General features: G+C 41.9%; 1 protein-coding gene across 1 annotated transcript; it reads left to right on the top strand.

Annotated features, from left to right (window-relative positions):
- The first annotated feature begins 5,521 nt into the window (after positions 1–5,521).
- LOC145442381 (uncharacterized) lies at positions 5,522–6,719 on the top strand. The gene is made up of 2 exons (XM_080320275.1): positions 5,522–6,080; positions 6,140–6,719. Exons 1-2 carry the CDS (start codon positions 5,570–5,572, stop codon positions 6,613–6,615), a joined length of 987 nt encoding a protein of 328 aa, XP_080176401.1. The 5' UTR covers positions 5,522–5,569; the 3' UTR covers positions 6,616–6,719.
- Positions 6,720–19,521: the final 12,802 nt, after the last annotated feature.

Genomic DNA, 19,521 nt, shown 5'->3' with positions numbered 1-19,521 from the left:
GGACAGCTCAACCTCATGCTGAGAGAAGTAGCAACGGAAATGAGAAATAGGTAAAGGGAAGCAATCATCTCGGTCGACTTCACAAAGGCATATTGCTCCATTGAACACGAGTTCCTGCAAAAGGTGTTGGAGACAGCAGGGTTTGGTAACATCTTACATCATTTTTTGAGAACGATATTTGAAAGAAGAGATGCAAGGACATCCATCGGAGGGAGAGTCGGGGAACCAATCCAAATGAACTACGGGATTCTGGACAGGAAGGAAGATTGCGATGAAGCGATTAAAATCATTGCAGACTTAGGCAGAGCAAGCTCACTGACGATTAACAGGGAAAAGACGACAGGAATGAGTTTTGGGAGCTCAATACAAAGGAAAGCTACAAAAGCAATCACGTGGGCTGAAGAGCTTGTCATACTTGGAAACACCATAACCAATAGCAGGCCAACCAGACCTCCACAATGTGATGCAGCCATGGGAAAACCAAGACTACTTCTGAAGAACGCATGAATCTCGAAAGGTACTAGAAAATACAAATAATCCTATCTAATGTGCTTCCAGTTTTTACATATATCGCGCTGACGACCCAAATGCCGAGCTCTCTTAGAACCCGCTTGAGGAAACACATCACTGCCTTCCTATTCGGTCCAGAGAGAGGGGTGGACTACGCGAAGATAATCCAGAAGAAGGAACAGGGAGGGCTAGGCCTGGTGGATATGTCAAGAGTGACGGACGTGATATACATCAAATACATCAAGCCTGCGATCCAATAACTGAGAAAGCAAGGAACAAAACCGGAGAGCAAAAGGAAAAAGAGACTTGACCATCAGCTGGCTCTAACCCTGAAGAGGTATTCAAAACATGCTATAAAAAATAACACACCTCATGCTTTACAGCCCCTCGGACATTGGACTGAAATAAGCGAAAAGAAGAGTTACATGAAAATCGAGATACAGGACATCCATCAGAAACAAACGAAATGGATATACAACGTAACTATGGCATGGTAACATAGAAGACAAATTGGCGAGATGCAGGGACCAAGCTGGTACAACATCACCAATGCCAGCACAACATCAAAAATTCTGCTGACCAACTTCCGGATTCACGCTAGATTAGAGGTACCAAATAGCAATTACCCCCTATACGCACATCGAAACCCACGAACATCTTTTCCTCAGATTTAAGGTGTCTAAACGAGCTCTCTTTAGATTTTAGAAACCTGGTAAAAACTACTGGGCCACAAACGCAAAACCCCGACCTACAGGCGGTGATCAACATGGCGCCAAGGGGAACCCTAACAGGAAGTAATAAATCCACACTGATCCTCCTCCTTTCTGTCTTCAAACAGGCAACGTGGGCAGCAAGAAATGAAAATCTCCACTACAATCGCAGTCTCGGATCCTAATGGATCGCGAACTCGGCCATATGCAGGATCGCCAAAAGTAAAGGATCTTCTGATGATCAGCAAACAGACGATGCCCTACTTAGTATTAAACTTGAGATGACAGACACAGTGATGGAAACCTATAGGACGATGAAGAAATGAAATTTTGATACCCCTAAACTGCGGTAACTTTGGACGCTAAGCAGTAAAGGATTCAAATGGTTATTGGTGGAAAAGGGCTGCCGCTGGATGTCCAATTCTTTTTCATGAGGCCAGAGTACCACGAGTAGTATCTATAAAAGGTGTATCATTTCACTACCAGATAAACTTGACCCAACATTGATAAATTAATGGCGGGGGTCAGATTCATCAAAATTGATGGCCATTAAAATTGTTACAATTTAACATAGATAGCATGTGATTCATAGATGCAAAACTTGGCAGCAGATACCTATAAGTGGTCTTAATCCATGGCGAAAATCTCAAGTGGGCTCACCCTTAGATCAATAAAAGAAAATCTGATGTCCAAAGTAACCCCGTCAAATTTTATCGGAACGGAGTGACTTTGGACACTGGAAAATGTGATATTTAGAGCTCTGGAAACTGGCTGCTTCATCTGTATCAAAGTGTATCGTCAACTATGTTCGTTATGACTGGCTTGATGGCTTTTTAACCCTTTATATCCGGCAGACTCATGCATGAGTCCTGAGCATATTTTCACGAACACGCTCTACTTAATCCCAAATTTCCTGCGTTGTTCTGGTCGTAGACAATTACAACTATTTCAGATGGATAGCTATTATGCCTTTATCTGTGGATAATCCGAGAATTATCAACGAAAAACTCACATAACTCCGCTTCTACTGGTCGGAATGGAGTCAAATTTGTTTTACATCGTCTTTGAAGACAGCTCAACAATTTCTTGGGGTTGGCAGAAAAATTTGAATTTTTTTTTCAAATTTCCCTAATAAATTGAAAATTTTAATTGGATCTGCGGAGTCCTATACTTGTTAGAATTGAACCAAATTTGGTGTGCAGCGTATTTTAGGGTAACCCGACAATTTAATCACTGAATGGCTGGAATCCAGGAAAAAAAGTTATTTTTGAACAGCCCTAATACGCATACGTTTAGCCATAAATAACCTATTATACTATCGAATAACCTGTTCAAAATGCAGATTGAATACAAAAAAACGTTTTGCACAAAATACAATTTGCCACGACGTTCGCGTGAATCATAAATCCGCGCATCTCCGTTATAGACATCAAATTCATTTGCAGATATTTTCTCCTAACATGTGTTGGTTATGCCCATTGCCCATCTATTGGAACACTTATAATCAAACATTAGTCGCAGGTAAGATTCTTCGAACTGAAAGTAAAAATATTTTACGAAATAACATGCGCGGGTTTTAGCAATATATTTTCTGTTGTTGTTGAAGATTACGCATATTGATTATTTCTGCTTTTCATACTAATACACCAATACTGCCATGATGTTGTTGAGCAAGCTACAAGATTTCCGCTATTGATATGACAGCAAATTTATGTACGTAAATGGCTTCACTTCTGGTGAAAATGTTTCAGATCTGGCCCATGGTAGAGAACAAAACCAAAATATGGTTGAATGTCCAATGTCCATTGTCAAATTAGCGAAAAAAATAGGTATGTAGAGTCGGCGGTCGAGTTGTGTACTTCGAAACTGATTTCTGCGATGCGCGTGTCGTGGTAGCTGGGTTATCAGGATGCCTATTGGTTCAATAGACAGCCCTTGTCTCAAAGCGATTGTCTACATCACCATTGTCGATGAAAGGTTTGCATAATATGACCTAATCTTTTTTCAAATGCCCAGTAAAATATCAGTGAAACACTGCATTTTATATTGCAGGTATGACTACCTGTCATTCCAACCAATATATATTCAGTTCAGTTGTTGTACAAGAGCAAGGTGTGTTTCGACAAAGCACTATCTACCGTAATTTTTCATGTATAATCCGCAAAATATTCACAATTTTTTGCCCTAAAATCGGGGGTGGGGGTGCGTATTATACATGGGAGCAACACGCTTGAAAAAAATTTCCCTCGATAAAAAACTTGAAATCACACCTTTCTTCATGTTGGTTTCCGATCGCGCATCACTTTCAGCCATTGTGCCCAGTAGCGTTCGAAGCAATCCCGGGATTTGTGAACAGCAAGCATCTACCAAGGCTTATGTAGCGCGATGTGTCATTTTTTGGTAATAAAGCAGTGTCAAAAACTAGACAGGTTGTCTAAAACATTGTTTCTTAACGTTACGTTCCTGTAGCGCCCCTTTTCGAAAATGGCCTACGTCTGGCGCCCCCACTCATATTTTAAGGATATTTCGCCAACAAATTACGAAACAGTCTAAGCGATGATACTCATGATCAGTGGTTCCTAAACAATTTGAATGTCGGAGCCGCATTTCAAACTTCAGAGTATACGTAGGCTCGAGCCGCATTGAAACACCCGATTAGACTGTATACTGATAACGAAAATTCTAAAGGTAGCTAATAACCTACCTCTAAATCTCACCATCTAGCAAACTCAAAGGCAAGCACATGCACATAGACTTCTACAGATTGTATATCTGTTATTTTAGCATTGGTAGACGCAGATTAGCAAGTGCTATACATAGAAATAAATTGAAAATGCATATCATTACTCAACATACTATTTTGTTGTTATGTGATTACTCTTCATACATTCCAGCACTTATACACAAGTTTGCGGAGGATTATTCTATGAAAACTATTGGACTTATTGCAATTTATACTTGACTATGAGCCTTTATTTTAATGTTAGTGAAATTGTGTCGTAATTTACTCTTCAAAAATACGATGTACAAAGGTCTATGAGCAGCAGAACTCAAGATATGTCGTTGTCTGACGGGTATTCCTCCGTGCGTTTGACGCTAGTCTGCAAGAATTTTGTTTCTCTGTTTTCAGAAGCAGCCTTGGACGGCTTTAGAGATATCTAATATTCCTCATTTCAGCATTCATACACACAAATTGCCTATAATTATTTATAGAAACAAACAACAACTGTCGTCCATTATATTTTTGTGGCATATTTGCAGGTCACTCAGAGCCACAAGAAGGCTTCCATAGAGCCGCGGTTGGGAATCACTGCTCTTGATGCTCTCATGTTTTGAGTCAATATTACAAGAAATAAATGTTCTTATGTAGGTAGCTTGTATTATGCGTATTTTACTATTTTGCTAATCCCGGGATTGAGAAGAGAAAATCGCGGGTAATCCCGATCCCAGAATTTTAAATTCGATCCCAAAGTCCCAACCCTAGTGCCCAGTAATTCGTATTATCAGTGTAACGCGCTACCAATTAGCAAAAAGCGTGTTGCCAATTAACGAGAGTCGTCTGCACAGCACGCAATCTCCTGCTGAGTTGGTTTGCTGTTTGCGCGCCAGCGAAATTAGGACATTCATTGATTGCTGAACGTGCGCGCGGCAATCCTCGCTAATTCATCGACAGGCCAAGTGCGCGAAATATAATCGCTTGCGTAGTCAGTCGTACCTCCAACAGGCGTGGTGTGCACGACATAACCGTTGGCCTGAGCAATCGCATCTGACCTCGTGCGCAAGATGTCGCGTCGCCGGCCTCGCAGGCTTGGGCTGCTATCTTCTATCGTATAGAGGCAATAACCGTTACTTGTATAATGATTAGCAATCGCATCTGTAATAGGCCTCGTGCGCAAGACGTCGTGTCGCTGGCCCGAACTATCGCGTCGCCAGCCTCGCAGGCTCTGGCAGCTCTGCACTATCGTTTAGAGACAATGCCGTTAATTGCATAATGATTAGCGATGGTTATGTCATGATTGTTCGACAGTGACTTCGCAAAACAGAACAACATCGCGTACTAAAACTATAGAGTATGACTGGAGTGACGACTCGATTGTTCTCCCATTGTTAGCCGGCAGAATGGTCACGGTCAGATGGATGCACCCAAAACAGGATAGCTCAGTGCTTGTTTCAATGGCGTTCAAGGCGATTCTTCGTGTATTTCTTGAAGTTGCGTCGGAATTAGTTAGACAGTTCAACATTTAGGCAGCGGTGGCGAGTCGCTATGACTAGTAAATAATATCTTGTAGCCTCTGTTATATTTTTCGCCAGATTTAGATCATATTTCGACACGGATAGAAATCGGTATCATGATTGATTCAGCTGCATCACTTTGGGATGACTGGGAGGGACTAACTGAAATGGAAATTGAAGAATGTTTCGAAGGACTCGATAACTGGAAAGGTGTGATTTGTGAGGAATGCGAAGCATCCTTTCCGACTGTGAAAGCTCTGAAAAAACATTACAAAAATCATAAAGTTCCCACCAGTACTTGGGATATGTCTGAGGATGCTGTAATTGCTGTTTTGAAGAGGGCTTGTGTAAATAGCAAAAAATACTTTGAATGCGCCCCATCATTCGAGGAACTAGACGTGACCAAAGCTGTTCCATTGGTGAAACAACTCCATTCTGAATATTGCAAACTTGGTGTTGACGGATTTTATCAACATTATTCAAATATCTGTCACCAAGCTAACAAGTTGCTGGGTTTGCCGCAATTGCCAGCTTCAGCATTACTTTTGAAGATGTTTGATTCTCTTGTGTGCGGTAAAGAACAGGATCCAATCACAGAGATTGGAGGAGTCAACAGCAAGGAATCTGGTAAGTAAATAGCCTTTGATACTTTGCCTTTCCATGGAAAAACTTTGACATGTTTTTAGACATACTTGAATATATTGGTGGAGTGCTTTTAGGAGCCATTTCTAAGCAAGCTAACGAAGCAATTGCCACATGCCTAACATCTGCAGCGCCATCGGGAAATCTCATTAAAGTGATGCAGAAGAAAGTTGGTGGATTGAAGAGCCCGTCTGAACAGTTTCATGGCATGGTTCTCCGCTTTTATGTTATCCACAGTAAAGAAATGGGAAAACCCCTGAAAAAGATCAATTTTTTCAGGGTACTTGACGCAATTCACTGTGATCCATTCTATAACAAATTAATTCATACCGTGTCACTTCAATCTGGCTCAGACCTAAATGAGGTTGAGGATGTCATGGACAAGGCAATGAGACACTTGAACAACATCTTGTCTCACAATTTTGCAAAGTTTGCATTGCATGAGAAGCAAAAAAAGTCCTCGAAATTTTCCAAAAGTTTGCGAGATGGCTTAAAAAAAATGAACAAAATGCTCTTTTAGTATGGTAGTTTTTTCTCTCTGTGGCAAATGCTGCCTATCCACATTGAGGTTCCCTACCTAAAAAAGGAAACCAATGCGTTGGTCGAAACCTTGACGTGGTGCATTGGCTTACTTCTAATGTCGACCGGCAGACGTCTTCCTGTGTTCTTGACAATGACAACGAGTTCCCTTCAAGTGCGATTTCGCACACTTTCAAGGAGTAAGCTCTGGCTATTGTGAGTCGAGCTCAAGCAGAACATTAACATTACACAAGGCTCTTGTTCCAGTCATCAGGGCCGTAACAGCACTTCGTCAGCACCATCAAAAAATGTTGGTCATGGGCCCCCCAAAAGGGTGATAAACCGCCCCCCCCCATCACGTTGTTCGCTTTTGTCACGAAATAAGGACCACAGTTTAGTGAGCCAGCGCGAGGCGCGAAATATTCGATAATTCATGATAAAATCGGTCAATAATATTAGGAATTGCATATTAGGGCGGTTCAAAAATAACATTTTTTCCTTAATCTTGCGGGCTACATGATTAAATCGTCAGGTTACCTTAAAAAACGACGCACACCAAATTTGAATTCATTCCAACCAATATTCGCGGTTTACGTAGAGTTCGAAAATTTTGAATTTGCCCAGAAACGCAAAAATTTTTTTTTTTCAAATTTTTCTGCTAACCCCATGAAATTCTTGGGCTGTCTTCAAAGACTATGCAAAACAAATTTGACTCAATTCCAAGCCGTAGAAGCGGAGTTATTCCAGTTTTTCGATGAAAATTCTTGGATTATCTACCAATCAAGGATAATCCCAGAATTATCAAAGAAAAACTGATATAACTCCACTTCTACTGCTTAGAATTGAATCAAATTTGTTTTGCATAGTCTTTGAAGACAGCCCAACAATTTCATGGGGTTAGCAGAAAAATTTGAAAAAAAAAAGTTTTTGCATTTCTGGGCAAATTCAAAATTTTCAAACTCTACGTAAACCGCGAATATTGGTTGGAATGAATTCAAATTTGGTGTGCGTCGTTTTTTAAGGTAACCTGACGATTCAATCATGTAGCCCGCAAGATTAAGGATAAAATGTTATTTTTGAACCGCCCTATTGCATATATATTGCTATCAATTTCTTGTTCTCTCTGTTCACGTTGTCAGATTTACCGGTAGAGCTGAATGAGGTGGCTTGGAAACTGTAGGGCCCGTAAATAATAATTAAACATATTCAGGCGGGCGGCCCCGTTGGTATGACTTCGTTTCATGATGTCATTTTGTGATCTCCTGTCTGTTATAGCAAAAAATATAGAATCACCCAAATGTACTATCATCATCATCATCATTGGTTTATTAGCAATTTTATCAGTTCAATACACCACAAAAAATGCGATACAATGAAAGAAAGGAAGATGTCGAAGCGACTAGGTTGTCTATGGAATCTGACACCCACCTTGGCCTAGGCGATGTAAAGAGGAGGCATGCACACTGAATGAAAGTAAAGAAGATAGTATAGAAAAAGAAAGCGACAAGAAATAGGGCGGCATGTCATGGACTGACCTATCCATGACATGCCGCCCTATTTCTTGTCGCTTTCTTTTTCTATACTATCTATACTAGACTAGATTAACGACGCACACGATTTCAAATTGGTATTTCTTTACGGGCATACAATTTTTCCCTGCGGAATGGTATTTGTCTTCTGAGGTTCAGATTGCCAAGACAGGAACATTCGGCGCCAGTCATTTAGGCGCCTATGGACAATTAAACCTATATGCATTTTGCATATATAACGAAGTTTTCGGTCAGCGTAAGCGGGCAGTCCTTTTTGGCCCAGGTTTTCTTGCTGCCGATCGTTCTGGCACACTTCTTGGAGTCGCATGTTACATGTTCTAAAACTTTAAATGTCTCGCCGATATGTCCATTTCGATAGATCTTGCGTATTTTGTCTTGGGGAAGAGTAGGCTACCGAATAACTAAGAAAGTTGGCAACTCGAAATCGCACGCAGAGCGAAAAAATTTTGAAAAAGTTGCATAAATTTTTGAAAAATACTCAATAATTTATGCTAATTCGCGAAATAATTTTGAGCCCTCTTCGAGCTCGCCCCCCCCCCCCAATTGGGGGGTTTGAGGTGTGGCAGTTACGGTCCTGCTACTCATACTCAAGTTTCTGCGGTTATCGGACAGGCATTATATAAGACTACAAGACAGTTGCAATATTATTTGTTATATTCATACTCGAGTTTCTGCAGTTAATATAGGACATATTTTCAATCAACGATATTGTGAATTGCATATCGGTATAGTTCAAGATCTTTCCACTTGTTCACTTTGTTGTATTCTTCAGTCTTTCTTTCCATGAATTCATCTCACAATAGCCAATGCACACGAACCAGATATCCCATACCTTCTGTCATTATATTCATATACGTAGCAAACTCTACAAAGGATCAAATCCACAATATCACATCAATCTCGTGAGAAATGTAACATAGGCTACACAGTATTATTCACCAGTCATAACGACTCGCCACCGCTACCTAAATGTTGAACTGTCTAACTAATTCCGACGCAACTTCAAGAAATACACGACGAATGGCCTTGAACGCCATTGAAACAAGCACTGAGCTATCCTGTTTTGGGTGCATCCATCTGACCGTGACCATTCTGCCGGCTAACAATGGGAGAACAATCGAGTCGTCACTCCAGTCATACTCTATACTAAAACACAGCTATTCATGTACTGTGAATACATGGTGCGAACTATACATCGGTACAGGCTTTTTCCCAGAATTTGCATTGTACTCGTGCAAAGCGATTACATACACCGCCCCCGGCACTGTGAAATGAATCATTGAACGTCATCAATACTACAATAACACGCGGCGCGTGTATGTGCGTTGAATGCGAGACGCCTGGCATCAATCGCGCTATAGCCAACTGTAGCCATCGCCCATCGGTATATCAGCGGTCGTTCCACCCGATTGTATTATTGTAAGAACCTCACTCAGGTCATTTTGGAATCCTGATATCGCTGTGAAATCAGTCAGGCAATGATTCTATCCCGAGCACGTCTATGTATGACGTAGTCGCAAATTCAAAAATCAAATTCTCTTTTATTTTCAAAAAGTTGAGAGCACTTCTTGGTATAGGGCAGGGGCAGGCAACTTCTCCAGTCGGCGGGCCGGATATAAAAAAATTAAGTACCGTACTTGGCGGGCCAGATTGCTGAATCGATCGACCATTCATCCACATTTCAAGGCGTTCGATAACCCCAGTACCCCTAATTTACCAAGATATCAAGTCATTAGGCTCGAGTAGGTGACGAGATAGCGTCGTTGTTCAACTGCGCAGCCTGATTAATCTCGCGGTCCGCGTCCTCTACAAAATTTGAAAAGTGGCCCGTGGCCCGTGGCCCGCGACCCGTTTTGAGTTGGCGACCCCTGTTATAAGCGGTGTCTTACTAGGGTTACCATCAATGTTCCCTCTAATATTTGACGAGTCCGCGCACACTCACCAATTCACTGCGCATACCCTTGGACAACTGTGCGTAACGACTAAAAAAAGATCTACAATTCAGATTTTTTGTGCGCAACTTGCATTTCCTGTGCGCAGAGACCGTGTCAGCACTGCGCATTTGCGCACGTGCGCAGCTTAGAGGGTTACCATACGTCCTCTTTTTTTATTTGAAAGTGTCCTCGGATGACGCCCAAATGTCCTCTTTTTTGAGATTTTGTCTAGTAAATTAGCACTGAAGTAACGCTCCAGCGGCTATTTCGGGAGATGAACCGGAAAGTTGACATTTTTTAGTCAACCAACCACGAAGTGGAAAAAATGTACCATTTTTCAGGATTTTCCTCCCGTTTTGCAAGTCTGAAAATGTTGAAAGTGTGCTGTTTTCAGATTTCCAAAATATGGTAACCGTACGTCTTACAAAAGCCTAGAAGTGTGCCGTGCTACAAGTTGACGGTTACGGAATAAAAAATGAGAAATATCAGGCTGGTGTAAATGACCATTGTAGTCGACAAACACCATGATTGCCACAAACGACATTAGGGTTGAGTACATCGTAAATGCCGATAATGCAAGTCTTCTCGCTTCGACGAGCTTACGCGTAAGCTCCATTTTCGAATGTTTACATTCAATATTTCCACCCTCGCACGCTGCGCATACACGTATATCATAACATACAGTAACTAAATTTGACGTAGTAAGCAAGTAGTGGAAAATCTCGGCAGACTGGGGCCGTGGACTACATTATCATTCAAGACGGAAAACTCTCCGCGGGCCGGACAAAATCCCTTCGCGGGCCCGATCCGGCCCGCGGGCCGTATGTTGCCCGCCCCTGGTATAGGGGCATCACCTGTTTCTCTCTCGCTTTGAGAGTAGCTCAGTTGGTTAGGCGGCTGTTTCAAGATTACAGCGATATATTGGGTGTCGGTTCAAGTCCTGTGGTTTAGATTTTATGAACATTTTTTTAAATGCATTGAAATTTGGACTTGAGGCCGGCCGTTCGAGTAGGGCTAAAATGGAATCCGAAGGTTAATAAATCAAGAGTTTGCCAAAATATGAAAAAATGGGTAGGCAATAAGCCGAGAGACTGTAATCGTGTGTAAGCCACTTTAAAAACTTATCACATAATCTTAAAGATGCGCCTGCTGAATTGAATATGGGATACCGTAAATTACGACAAATATATCCCTCAGAAGACATAGGAAAAGGAAAGTGTATCTTTTAAAGAACAGTTGAATTTTTGAAATCGGCAATAAATCACGGAAACATGCTCAATGAAAAACTTTTCTAAGGAATCTATGTTACAACAGCTTTTATTTGCCACCCTTCATAACTTTTTTCAAGTAGACAGAAATGAGAGGGAGACTCCGGAAATATTGTCATGCTTGAGTGATTTCCAGAGGCACCGTTTTTTAACTTGAGCTAAATTCTGGGCCGTGGACCAAAAATCATTAATTTCGCACTTGAATGATAGAATAGATCAATTTATACAACCTAACAAAGTGAACAACATTCTAAGGTCAAAGTAGCTCATTTACAGACAATTCCAAATATACTTAAAAACAGCCCTTCAATTTCACGGTTGAATGGGCATGAAAAGCATGTTTTTCATCATGCGATAACTTCAAAATTACTACAGTAATTCATTTCAAATAAATTGCGATTTAGTGAGCTATACTTCATGATGTTTTGAGCCAAATTTCAGCAAAATCTGACACTATGTGGTGACGAAATCCATTTTTTTGGTTGATCAGACATGGAATTACCCTTGTACAACGACATAGGTATGGTAGATAAAATACTAAATTATCTTTAACGAGATGTGAAAACTGTATCACATTATTTGTGATCACATAAAAACTACCGAACCTATTTGAGCTGTACAATTCTTTGAAACTGCTATGATGTCATAACGAGTGATACTCAAATACTCCATTCCATATCTATGACTCAGGTATAGGATATTGCCCAGGCCCCAGACCTACTAATAATTCAAAGGGTCGCTAACACTATCGGATCAGAGCCTTTGCTACTAATCCCAGGTTGAGAATCACTGATATAAGACAAGTTAATAAAGCGATTACCGCAACAAACATTTACATACTGAGCTAAATTCACTTGTAATTGAGTATTCAGCGAGCTAAATTTCAAATCTACATTCTATTACCTACTACTGGACGAGGAATCAATCACTGTTTTTCGACATTCCGTTCACAGGTTTGCATGATACTGAAAGCTGACTGCCGCAGCGAATATCGGCAAATTCGCAATTCGGAGAACTGGTTAGAGTACCAATGCCACTGTCTACAAATGTGAAAGGGGGCCATGTCTCAGGGGCGTATCTAGCCGGAAAAAACGGGGGGGTACCTTTAGAAAAGGGGTGTTTTTTTAAAAGGATAGGGTGTACCTAGTTCTAACCGATTGATCGGGCTAAATACATGCACAAATGCAGATATTACCATAGTCAGATAATCTTACTCGTGTTTGTGACTTCTTCATTCGCATATACAAAACTAAGTACAACTAAACATATCATTATAACCAGTAAGTGATGATAACAGCGGAAAGAGAGACAGCCAGGTATCTTGACCTTAATTACCAAAGCGAGGATGTTATCACGACAGTGCGCGCAGATCATATTACAGCACAGCGGGAGATCTCTCCATTTGCGCTCAAATACGAACACTCGACTGTAAAGACACGCTAATGAATTATAGTCTGTTTTCGTTTGTGTCAACTGTTCAGCCTGTTCTTACACATGATCTGGATTAATTTTGGTCTAAATCAATATGATATCTACTGTCTGTCAAGATAGTGTAGTATTTTTGGTGTGTGGAGATGTTAAACGTCACGTGAATAACAGCGGCCCGGCGCAGGCTTAGGCTCGCGATCAAAATGCATTCCTAAATGCGTCTGCGGTGCAAAAGTGACAATTGCGAATTGTCAAGGCAAAGACTATAACTTCTCGTTATTACAACATTACATTGAACATTGCCCACGCTCGGGACGCTTGCCTGATTTATCGCGTCTCCAAGCCTAGTTTCACTCGCTTGAACAAATGAACAATCACATCAGCAGTAGGCCCGGTGCGTACTGTACCATCGGTGCCTGCACTATCGCATCTGCATTGGCGCAGACGATATTATCGCTTGCTCACACAATCGCATCTGCAACAGGCCTGGTACGAAAGATATCATCGCTGGCCATGTGGCCAACAATCGCGTCTCGAGCCTAGCATGCGCTGGCTCCGATCTCTCGAGCCTAGCTGGCGTTGGCTCCAATCTCTCGATGGCTTGGTGACAATGCCGTTAGGTGTTCGCTGATTAGCGATTGTAATTAGAGCAGGGGTCACCAACACGCGGGCCGCATGCGGCCCGCGAGGTCGTATTTTGCGGCCCGCGACTTGATTTGAAATTTTGGAAGAAAGCTGAGAAAACCATTTTGAAATCCTGAAATTGACTACAGTTTCAACACATTGTTGTTGTTGTTGTTTCAAAATACGGCTATTCTCCGATGCCCAACATCGTTATTCGTCATTAGCTTTGACTTTGGCGATGTCAACAGCATTCCATCGAGGGAGAATAACTAACTGATATGAATAAGCTGGGCCTATTGCCTTGACGTGCAATGGCCCCGCCACTGCCAAAACCGAAACGTTCGGTAAACGGCATGGGGCCGTTGTTCTCAAACTGGAGGGCGCCCCCTCTTGTGGGGGTGTGAAAGCATCTGAAGGGGACGCGGAGCTGTGGTCAACTAAAAAAAATTTTCGCGCTTCGCGCGCTTTACAGCGAATTCACATTTTGTGTATAGTCCGGAATTCATTTAATAGAAATCTATCATCAATTAACAATCATAGCCTTCCGTGCCATCAAACTATCCGTTGAGATTGCTAGCATTCTGGTTGCACTTTGTGATATGACGGTAAGGGGGGAGCGAGATTTCTCAGTATCATAAAGGGGGCGTGTATAAAAAGTTCAAGAACCACTGGCTTAGGGCTTCCCCGCAAGGTAAAGCCTAATGTGGAGATGGTCTTTCAGCTGGTAACGTATCTCGCTAGCTCCATTATCGATTCCTTGGTGACTGAAAAGCGTTTCCAGGTTTCGTGCACAGCTCAGAGCTCAAAATAAAATTAACTTGATGATGATGATTTTTGTTGTATTTGTATTCCTTTAATAAAATATTACTTCTTTTGTGGTCACTATGCCCATTGTCTATGTTAGTTAACACGGCGTTGGACTGACATTGAGTTTTAAAACGTTGTTGCGTAGTTTCGATACTGAATACTTGCGGCCCGCGGCCGCTACGAAATTTGAAAAGTGGCCCGCGACCCATTTTGAGTTGGCGACCCCTGAATTAGAGTGACATTGCTGAACTGAGTGACATCGAATGTCCGCAGACATGTGCGATTGTGCGTGCGCCGTGCATGCGTAAGTGAATTCCGCTAATATCGAAACATAACCATCAGAAGATGTGTGTCAACGGTGAAGGCTTGAGTTGTAAAAGACGAGAAAGGTTTGAACAACCTGAAACCTGTGCCATTATAGAACAGATTCTAACTCGGACATTTTGCCTTGTGCAAATCGTCGCCGAGGTTACGTAATACGCCTTGATAAGCGGCGTATTTAATTGTTCGCTAGCGATCAGTGACTCGCTAATTTACAGCACTTCCGTTCTAAACATTTGTTGATAGTAAACCGTTGAACACGAAAACCAACTCGCGCGGCATCGAAATTTCAGGGCATATAATGCGAGTGTTATTGTAACTGGATAATAGCGTTCAGATGAGGCGAGAGAGCCATGTGACTATGCGCTTTTCGGGCTTCCGTAGACGAGAGAATAATACGAGAAAAACGCATCAGCGCACTGCGTTGCTTGCTCGATCACTGGCGTGATGATGCTGCGCGGCAATACGGGGATTAACGATTTAGTAGAATAAGAAATATTGGATCAATGGAAATAGATTTAGGAAGGGGGATAATCGAGCTTGGAAACGGGGGGGGGGGACACACCGATTACCCCCCCTGAATACGCCCCTGCATGTCATACATAATAACTTTGTCATAGCAGGCGAAAGCAGCAAAGAACACGAAAAGCACTACACTCTGTTACAAAGCACATAGCAAAAGCAGGAATGGCCTTAAATCCAAGGAGCATGCATCTCTAAGAAAAATGAACCCTTCCGGTGTATGGTATTGTCACATCAAGGAGTTAAGACCAGATCCTATCAAAAAAATGACCTGAAAACTAGACTGGAGGTAACAATCATTGAACTTTCGAAGTTTAGGGGGTTGTGGCATTCGCCAGATGCTTAACCCTTTTGAAATCTGTACAGTAACTAAATTTGACGTAGTAAGCAAGTAGTGGAAAATCTCGGCAGACTGGGGCCGTGGACTACATTATCATTCAAGACGGAAAACTCTCCGCGGGCCGGACAAAATCCCTTCGCGGGCCCGATCCGGCCCGCGGGCCGTATGTTGCCCGCCCCTGGTATAGGGGCATCACCTGTTTCTCTCTCGCTTTGAGAGTAGCTCAGTTGGTTAGGCGGCTGTTTCAAGATTACAGCGATATATTGGGTGTCGGTTCAAGTCCTGTGGTTTAGATTTTATGAACATTTTTTTAAATGCATTGAAATTTGGACTTGAGGCCGGCCGTTCGAGTAGGGCTAAAATGGAATCCGAAGGTTAATAAATCAAGAGTTTGCCAAAATATGAAAAAATGGGTAGGCAATAAGCCGAGAGACTGTAATCGTGTGTAAGCCACTTTAAAAACTTATCACATAATCTTAAAGATGCGCCTGCTGAATTGAATATGGGATACCGTAAATTACGACAAATATATCCCTCAGAAGACATAGGAAAAGGAAAGTGTATCTTTTAAAGAACAGTTGAATTTTTGAAATCGGCAATAAATCACGGAAACATGCTCAATGAAAAACTTTTCTAAGGAATCTATGTTACAACAGCTTTTATTTGCCACCCTTCATAACTTTTTTCAAGTAGACAGAAATGAGAGGGAGACTCCGGAAATATTGTCATGCTTGAGTGATTTCCAGAGGCACCGTTTTTTAACTTGAGCTAAATTCTGGGCCGTGGACCAAAAATCATTAATTTCGCACTTGAATGATAGAATAGATCAATTTATACAACCTAACAAAGTGAACAACATTCTAAGGTCAAAGTAGCTCATTTACAGACAATTCCAAATATACTTAAAAACAGCCCTTCAATTTCACGGTTGAATGGGCATGAAAAGCATGTTTTTCATCATGCGATAACTTCAAAATTACTACAGTAATTCATTTCAAATAAATTGCGATTTAGTGAGCTATACTTCATGATGTTTTGAGCCAAATTTCAGCAAAATCTGACACTATGTGGTGACGAAATCCATTTTTTTGGTTGATCAGACATGGAATTACCCTTGTACAACGACATAGGTATGGTAGATAAAATACTAAATTATCTTTAACGAGATGTGAAAACTGTATCACATTATTTGTGATCACATAAAAACTACCGAACCTATTTGAGCTGTACAATTCTTTGAAACTGCTATGATGTCATAACGAGTGATACTCAAATACTCCATTCCATATCTATGACTCAGGTATAGGATATTGCCCAGGCCCCAGACCTACTAATAATTCAAAGGGTCGCTAACACTATCGGATCAGAGCCTTTGCTACTAATCCCAGGTTGAGAATCACTGATATAAGACAAGTTAATAAAGCGATTACCGCAACAAACATTTACATACTGAGCTAAATTCACTTGTAATTGAGTATTCAGCGAGCTAAATTTCAAATCTACATTCTATTACCTACTACTGGACGAGGAATCAATCACTGTTTTTCGACATTCCGTTCACAGGTTTGCATGATACTGAAAGCTGACTGCCGCAGCGAATATCGGCAAATTCGCAATTCGGAGAACTGGTTAGAGTACCAATGCCACTGTCTACAAATGTGAAAGGGGGCCATGTCTCAGGGGCGTATCTAGCCGGAAAAAACGGGGGGGTACCTTTAGAAAAGGGGTGTTTTTTTAAAAGGATAGGGTGTACCTAGTTCTAACCGATTGATCGGGCTAAATACATGCACAAATGCAGATATTACCATAGTCAGATAATCTTACTCGTGTTTGTGACTTCTTCATTCGCATATACAAAACTAAGTACAACTAAACATATCATTATAACCAGTAAGTGATGATAACAGCGGAAAGAGAGACAGCCAGGTATCTTGACCTTAATTACCAAAGCGAGGATGTTATCACGACAGTGCGCGCAGATCATATTACAGCACAGCGGGAGATCTCTCCATTTGCGCTCAAATACGAACACTCGACTGTAAAGACACGCTAATGAATTATAGTCTGTTTTCGTTTGTGTCAACTGTTCAGCCTGTTCTTACACATGATCTGGATTAATTTTGGTCTAAATCAATATGATATCTACTGTCTGTCAAGATAGTGTAGTATTTTTGGTGTGTGGAGATGTTAAACGTCACGTGAATAACAGCGGCCCGGCGCAGGCTTAGGCTCGCGATCAAAATGCATTCCTAAATGCGTCTGCGGTGCAAAAGTGACAATTGCGAATTGTCAAGGCAAAGACTATAACTTCTCGTTATTACAACATTACATTGAACATTGCCCACGCTCGGGACGCTTGCCTGATTTATCGCGTCTCCAAGCCTAGTTTCACTCGCTTGAACAAATGAACAATCACATCAGCAGTAGGCCCGGTGCGTACTGTACCATCGGTGCCTGCACTATCGCATCTGCATTGGCGCAGACGATATTATCGCTTGCTCACACAATCGCATCTGCAACAGGCCTGGTACGAAAGATATCATCGCTGGCCATGTGGCCAACAATCGCGTCTCGAGCCTAGCATGCGCTGGCTCCGATCTCTCGAGCCTAGCTGGCGTTGGCTCCAATCTCTCGATGGCTTGGTGACAATGCCGTTAGGTGTTCGCTGATTAGCGATTGTAATTAGAGCAGGGGTCACCAACACGCGGGCCGCATGCGGCCCGCGAGGTCGTATTTTGCGGCCCGCGACTTGATTTGAAATTTTGGAAGAAAGCTGAGAAAACCATTTTGAAATCCTGAAATTGACTACAGTTTCAACACATTGTTGTTGTTGTTGTTTCAAAATACGGCTATTCTCCGATGCCCAACATCGTTATTCGTCATTAGCTTTGACTTTGGCGATGTCAACAGCATTCCATCGAGGGAGAATAACTAACTGATATGAATAAGCTGGGCCTATTGCCTTGACGTGCAATGGCCCCGCCACTGCCAAAACCGAAACGTTCGGTAAACGGCATGGGGCCGTTGTTCTCAAACTGGAGGGCGCCCCCTCTTGTGGGGGTGTGAAAGCATCTGAAGGGGACGCGGAGCTGTGGTCAACTAAAAAAAATTTTCGCGCTTCGCGCGCTTTACAGCGAATTCACATTTTGTGTATAGTCCGGAATTCATTTAATAGAAATCTATCATCAATTAACAATCATAGCCTTCCGTGCCATCAAACTATCCGTTGAGATTGCTAGCATTCTGGTTGCACTTTGTGATATGACGGTAAGGGGGGAGCGAGATTTCTCAGTATCATAAAGGGGGCGTGTATAAAAAGTTCAAGAACCACTGGCTTAGGGCTTCCCCGCAAGGTAAAGCCTAATGTGGAGATGGTCTTTCAGCTGGTAACGTATCTCGCTAGCTCCATTATCGATTCCTTGGTGACTGAAAAGCGTTTCCAGGTTTCGTGCACAGCTCAGAGCTCAAAATAAAATTAACTTGATGATAATGATTTTTGTTGTATTTGTATTCCTTTAATAAAATATTACTTCTTTTGTGGTCACTATGCCCATTGTCTATGTTAGTTAACACGGCGTTGGACTGACATTGAGTTTTAAAACGTTGTTGCGTAGTTTCGATACTGAATACTTGCGGCCCGCGGCCGCTACGAAATTTGAAAAGTGGCCCGCGACCCATTTTGAGTTGGCGACCCCTGAATTAGAGTGACATTGCTGAACTGAGTGACATCGAATGTCCGCAGACATGTGCGATTGTGCGTGCGCCGTGCATGCGTAAGTGAATTCCGCTAATATCGAAACATAACCATCAGAAGATGTGTGTCAACGGTGAAGGCTTGAGTTGTAAAAGACGAGAAAGGTTTGAACAACCTGAAACCTGTGCCATTATAGAACAGATTCTAACTCGGACATTTTGCCTTGTGCAAATCGTCGCCGAGGTTACGTAATACGCCTTGATAAGCGGCGTATTTAATTGTTCGCTAGCGATCAGTGACTCGCTAATTTACAGCACTTCCGTTCTAAACATTTGTTGATAGTAAACCGTTGAACACGAAAACCAACTCGCGCGGCATCGAAATTTCAGGGCATATAATGCGAGTGTTATTGTAACTGG

The sequence above is a fragment of the Botryllus schlosseri genome, chromosome 7, assembly GCF_051294905.1.
Source record: "Botryllus schlosseri isolate E-star chromosome 7, Bs_hap1, whole genome shotgun sequence".
NCBI classification, from domain to species: domain Eukaryota; kingdom Metazoa; phylum Chordata; class Ascidiacea; order Stolidobranchia; family Styelidae; genus Botryllus; species Botryllus schlosseri.
Note: the sequence above shows the minus strand (reverse complement) of the source record. Positions and strands in the feature narration are given on the sequence as shown.